The following is a 6949-nucleotide window of genomic DNA, read 5'->3' as shown; positions in this document are numbered from 1 at the left end:
TTCATAGATACTGCTGCACATCATTTCATGGGTAATGCATGCATTTAAAAGAAAAATAAATGTACACTGATGCAGCTGCCACCAGTTTGCTTTTCCCCCATTTTTTTCACCTACTCATTTAGCTATAGTCCTAAATAGTGTTTTAAAGCACTATAATCCACATATTCTGAAAGGTTAACATTCAACATTAAAAATCAATGTTAAAACTCAAGTTTATTATTATAATTATTAATATCAAGATACATTTATTTGGATAATTAATAAGACAAGGGGTTCTCAAGGTACTGGCAACACATTTGTCAACATGGAGAATCAGTGAAGAAGTAAATACTGCACATCCACTGAGTCCACCGATTGAAAGCCATGATCATTAGTCTGGATTCATACAGATTAGTCACATTGAAAATACCTTGTGTTTGTAGTGATAATGAACAGTGGCATTTAATCTAGCCCTGTGTACCAAGAACAGGCTTGTTCGTCTGTAATATTTCTTGATATTTCCTCTCTTTCTTAAAAATTATATTTCTTATTTCTATAGATTCAGTGTTTTTAAATTGATACACATTGCTCTGGTTCACTCAGGCACAGTGATAAAAGTGAAGGAGACCGGCAAGACAAGCAGCAGGCATTAAAGTCAGGAGGAACAGCTTTCATAGGGTGCTATACAGAGTTCAAGTAATTCAATATTTTGAAATGGATTAGCTTTATCTACAAAAGCTACCTTGAGTAAAGATGATGCATGAGATATTGGAAACATGATTTAATTAGCTTCCCTGGATTGTACAACTGTTTCAATATACGTTTTCATAACAGTTAAGTTGTCTGATTGTTTGTTAAAACCACAGCAGCGTCCAACACTGTCTGTATGAAAGTAGTAGGACACCTTCACAGGTGCAGAGGAAGGTCTTACATAGTATGAAACCTCAGAGTTAAACAGACACTGACAACAAATGTTGCAAAGTTCATGATTTGGGTTTCTGTAAACTCAGAAAAACAAAACCTCGTGCTGAATAATTTAAAACAAACTGCAACATCTACACACATATATAGATGCATTTATATAAAAAAAAAAAAATCATAATCCAAAATTAGAATCTTTTCATTTGTCGTCGTTCCTGTCTCCTCTGCTTCTTGTCGTTCACTTCCTCGTTGGCAGTGGGGGTCTCGGCTGTGAACCAGGGGCCCAGGAAATTCACCCACAGCAGGTAGATTGCCCTCGTTGGTGCCTGCAGCAGCACAGAGAGACAGAGGGAGACAGGGAGACTATTAAGATACATAAAGGTTATGCTACCAACTATAAAATATAGCGTAATGCTGCACTATATTTGGTTTTAAATTTTAATTCTTCCTTGCAGCTGCCTTTGAGAACTAGTTAGTAAAACAATTTATAGAAACACATGAATTTTGACTCTAAAGCTATACCTAACAATACTGACTATAACTGACTTATATGGCAGAAGGGACAACAAAGAATATTTTCTTCACACACATTCCCTTCTAGAGCAGGATTAATGCTTACAGACGTTTCTAAACTCACTTTTATGCATTTATGCAACATATCAATTATTGTAAAAAGCAACATGAAGTACTCAAACTACAGGTAAAACAGATGTATTCTCACCAAGAGCCAAAGATACCAGAAGTACATGGATATTGTGCTGACCACCTGGACGATAGCCGTTAGTAAAATCACATCCTTCAGGTGCCTGAAAAGTGACAAAAGGATCACAACCAACATTCATGCGCGCACACACACTGCAGTATTATATTCAGGTCCTAATGATCTTAATATTTCTTAAATCTATTAAGCTGATAGTCTTTAACTCAAATGCATACATTACAATACACCTTACACATATATTGGAATATTTTTTTATAATTTTGTTTTATTTTACCAGGCAACTTAATTAAGAACAAATTATTAATGACTATGACTATATTTAACGAAGGACTACAACATACAAATCTATTATTTTGGGGAAACAAACAAACAAACATCTCCATGAGAATGCAACTGGTTTTCTTAGAGAGCATCCCCTGCTCACCTAGCCCATCGGCGGACTGAAAACTCACTCTGCCATTCCCTGCTCCATGTTGAGGTCTATGCCCCCATCCAGTAGGGCACCATCTGGTGTGAACGTAGGTTTCGCCATCGCAGACATAGACCGATAGCTGGCTCCGTAAACTGCCAGGGCAAACACCAGCAACGTCTGCAAGAGCACGGCACAGAGTGGTGGGTTAAAGTACCCTCACAGGTACCGCCTTGGAAACAGGTGAAGGGGAAGTTCAATGTGCAGTGAGTGATCTCCTTAGTTGTAAACAATTATAATGCATACATTTTCTATATTCTCACACATTTCATTTTCTGAGTTTCTGTCCTGCAATGGAAAAAAGGTAAATCCACTGCATGCATATGCAAGTAAAAATCTGTGTTAAAGGCACTTGATCAAAGTAAAGCCGAAAAGCCCATCTTACCCATGTCCAAAACGTTGAAGAACTGTAGAAAAGTAAGAGGTTCACAGCAGCAAAAATGGCCTGTTAAAAACACACAAGGAGGCTGTTAGTACAGGTGGTGACAAAATAATCCTAATCCAGTACAGCAGTCACCAAAATCCAGAACATTCTTCCTCTTGACGATTTACATTTTTAAACACTGAATACATTTGAAAACAATCATGCCTGTAGATGTCCAAAGCAAAATGAAACTGCTTTACTACTGTCACCAGCAAATTAGGATTACACCAGACCAGACCCCCCATCCCAGAACATAATTCAGTGTTGGCTGTTACTCACATTAGCTCCTAGAATTACCCTGGTGTAGAACTTCAGCGTGGCAGTATTCTCTTCATAGATCTGCTTTTTGCCTTTAGTGCCAACCTTGCCTTTAGGCTGCAATAAGACCGCAACACAGTTTTAGTTTTTCTATGACAGACACATAAGCCATTCAGCGTTGCCATTTGAGGAACCTTATTACATAAGCATGTGGTGTATTTACTAGGACAGTCTTGACCTTAAAGAGGTGCCGTTTCGTGTATAGATGCACACCTCACCAAGACAGCGCATGCTTCCTTAATTTATATAATTTTAAAATGACATATAGATAAAAGATTGTTTTAATGCAAATAATGTGACACTAGACAAGCTTTATTAAAATGAACACTTGACTAATTCCAAGTCATATTTTACTGGCATTGAAATATAACATTAGGGGAAAGTTTCCCAGACCCAAATCAGCACTAGTCTTGGGGACTAATTACATTTCAGGTAGGGTAGTCTAGTGATAACCGAGGTCTGAGAAAGCAGCTAAAAAAAAGTACAAAATACTTTCTGGACAAACTCCAGTTATTCAAAAACGCAGTTGTACGTACCGCCATAGTGTAAACGATTCGACCCGTATTATTGTACCACCAGCTTGTAAATAATGTCGCCCCGTTGACATCTACTTTCACTGTGTCTTTTTTTTAAAAGCTCTATCAAATGTTACCGAACTGCTGGATATTAAAGCTTCCTCTAGATTGAACACATCAGCATTCACCGGGACACTTCCGGCGCACACCGCGTCATCACAGTGCGCCGCGCACGCCTTGCCAAGCGCCCCTTCAACCGGCCTGTGCGTGTTCTGTCACTGTAGGGTTCGCGGAGTTCGTGTGATATACATCTCGTTTTATTAAATAATGTTAATTACACATAGTTGACTTAATTGCTGTAGTCTACCCAATATTCTGTCTAAATAGACGCGGTGATTGTATACAGTTGTTCATTTTATTATTATTGTAACAATGTGTATTTATATTAATTTAACAGCCTGGGTAACATAGCTTCTCACACTAACACCAGGCGACTGTACAGCTTAAAGATTGGAGAAGGGTTTTTTAAAGCACAATCTATCAATTCCACATACAGTGATTGGTTTGCGTTGTTTCCATCATTCATCATAGCACTATAGGTTACAGTATTTTTACAGTTATAGCAACAAAGGACTCCTACTGTAGAGATCTCTGTCAGGGAGGAGGAGGGCCAGCCAGAGCAGCTTTCCGCAGACAGGAGGTTCCCCAGGACCACTGCACTCATTTCAGCTTCACACAAGAACAGCAGCATTTCAGATGCCCAATACAGTGGTATAGGGTTTTGGTGTTTCAAATAACAGTTACAACTTTTAGTCCATAACATAACAAGTTTAAAATAGTAAGAACTGCAGTTCAAACCAGTCACATTTATCTCCAAAGTGGAAATCCATTAAGAATGTGGATTCATGTATTTTTAATTTAGGTTGTGTATTCAAAAAATATTTCAGATATCAAGCAAATATTGTTGTTTAGTTTATTCTTATCAACATTTCTTTAGACAAACACTTTAGACACATAACTGAAAAAGAATGGACTGCTTTGAAAAAGAAATAGCACACATTTGAATACAATGTTGGTGTCTGTAGCTCATTTGAGAAGAGAATGGCAATGTTATATCTCTATGATATTTTAGATTACTTGTTAATTTTTGTTATGTTTTATTGACAATTTTGATGGACGTGTCAGATTCCAATTAGTGTCTGTATTATCACATTAAGAACAGGTAAAATGCTCTGAATTGTGTTTTAGGTCTGTCTTTAAAATCAGTTGCAAGTGTGTAAAGTAAAATAAAAATAATACAATTATTAAAAAAAAAAAGAGAGAAGAGGGGTAGATGGGTTCTGAAACAGGGGAGTTTTGTTTTGTGTTTGAGTTGCATTTCATATCCATCTGAGCCACTCTCCTTTCCACCAGGTGACAAGAGTGCAAGTAACTTTAAAGAGAACACAGGCAGTTACGTCACCATTCAGCTCAGCGTAGAGGGCGTGGGGAGGGCAAAGTACACTAGGAGCACACTGCCCACACAACACTGACTGACTGCCTGACAAATCAATCTGCCTGCCAGAACAACACATCTACAGTAAAAAAATATTAAAACTCTTGTCAGTTTCAGCTGACACTTCTGTATGTCTTAATCAGATGGGAGAAGGCAATGTGAAATAATTCAAGACAAATGCACTAACAGAACTTAGAAAGAATACACCGTAATTTAGATTTTTTTAATATATATATATATATATATATATATATATATATATATATATTTATGTTTTTATTTACATATATATATATATATATATATATATATATATATATATATATATATATACAGTACCGTTCAAAAGTTTGGGGTCACTTTTTCCTTGTTTTCAAAAGAAAAGCAAATTTGTTGTTCATTAAAATAACATCAAATTGATCAGGAATACAGGAATACTGTTTATATTGTAAACGACTATTGTAGCTGGAAACGGCTGATTTGTAATGGAATATCTACATAGGTGTACAAAGGTCCATTATCAGCAACCATCAGTCCTGTGTTCCAATGGCACGTGTTTGCTAATCCAAGTTTATAATTTTAAATGGCTAACTGATCATTATAAAAACCCTTTTGCAATTATGTTAGCACAGCTGAAAACTGTTTTGCTGATTAAAGAAGCAATACAACTGGCCTTCTTTAGACTAGTTGAGTATCTGGAGTATCAGCAATTGTGGGTTAGATTACAGGGTCAAAATGGCCAGAAACAAAGAACTTTCTTCTGAAACTCATCAGTCTATTCTTGTTCAGAGAAACAAAGGCTATTGCATGTGAGAAATTGCCAAGAAACTGAAGATCTCATACAGCGCTGTGAACTACTCTCTTCACAGAACAGCGCAAACTGGCTCTAACCAGAATAGAAAGAGGAGTGGGAGGCCCTGGTGCACAACTGATCAAGAGGACAAATACATTAGAGTGTCTAGTGTGAGAAACAGACGCCTCACAGGTCCTCAACTGGCAGCTTCATTAAATAGTACCCGCAAAACACCAGTCTCAACGTCAACAGTGAAGAGGCAACTCCAGGATGTTGGCCTTCTACTGGCAGAGTTGCAAAGAAAAAGCCACATCTCAGACTGGCCAATAAAAATAAAAGATTAAGATGGGCAAAAGATCACACACTGGACAGAGGAAGATTGGAAAAAAGTGATATGGACAGACTAAGTTTGAGGTGTCCGGATCACAAAGAAGAACATTTGTGAGATGCAGACCAAATGAAAGGATGCTGGAGGAGTGCTTGACGCCATCTGTCATCATGGTGGAGGCAATGTGATGGTCTGGGGGTGCTTTGGTGGTGGTAAAGTGGGAGATTTGTACAGGGTAAAAGGGATCTTGAAGAAGGAACAGGACAATGACCCAAAGCACAGCTCCAAACTATGCAAGAACTATTTAGGGAAAAAGCAGTCAGCTGGTATTCTGTCTACAATGGAGAGGCCAGCACAGTCACCGGATCTAAACCCTATTGAGCTGTTGTGGGAGCAGCTTGACCGTATGGTACGTTAGAAGTGCCCATCAAGCCAATCCAATTTGTGGGAAGTGCTTCAGGAAGCATGGGGTGAAATCTCTTCAGATTACCTCAACAAACTAAAATGCCAAAGGTCTGCAATGCTGTAATTGCTGCAAATGGAGGATTCTTTGATGAAAGCAAAGTTTGAAGGAACTATTATTTAAATTAAAAATCATTATTTCTAACCTTGTCAATGACTATATTTCCTATTCAAACTCATTTCATGTATGTTTTCATTTCTAAGTGACCCCAAACTTTTGAATGGTAGTGTGTGTGTGTGTGTGTGTGTATATATATATATATATATATATATATATATATATATATATATATATATATGATTAGCTGTACTACTTTTAGATGCCTTGCCATGGACTGCTATTCCATCCAAGGTGCACCCTGCATTGCACCCTGTATCTGCTGAGGCTCCTGATCTCCTCCCTGTACCAGATGAAGCAGTTACTGAAAATCAATGAATAGGTCATTTTAATTTAATCCTGGTCATTTTAAAGAGAACACAGGCTGTTATACACAGCAGAGGGGAGAAACACAATACATTTTGAC

At 37.6% G+C, this 6949-nt stretch overlaps 1 protein-coding gene across 1 annotated transcript; it reads right to left on the bottom strand.

Moving 5' to 3' along the window:
• Positions 1-745: 745 nt before the first annotated feature.
• Positions 746-3592, bottom strand: tmem208 (transmembrane protein 208). Its single transcript, XM_066713633.1, has 6 exons — positions 3369-3592; positions 2794-2889; positions 2476-2535; positions 2074-2210; positions 1622-1706; positions 746-1226 (listed from the first exon to the last, which is right to left on the bottom strand). Exons 1-6 carry the CDS (start codon positions 3372-3374, stop codon positions 1089-1091), a joined length of 522 nt encoding a protein of 173 aa, XP_066569730.1. The 5' UTR covers positions 3375-3592; the 3' UTR covers positions 746-1088.
• Between the last annotated feature and the right edge of the window lie 3357 nt (positions 3593-6949).

Source organism: Amia ocellicauda, chromosome 9 (genome assembly GCF_036373705.1).
Source record: "Amia ocellicauda isolate fAmiCal2 chromosome 9, fAmiCal2.hap1, whole genome shotgun sequence".
NCBI lineage: Eukaryota > Metazoa > Chordata > Actinopteri > Amiiformes > Amiidae > Amia > Amia ocellicauda.
This window is presented reverse-complemented; position numbering and strand designations above follow the sequence as displayed.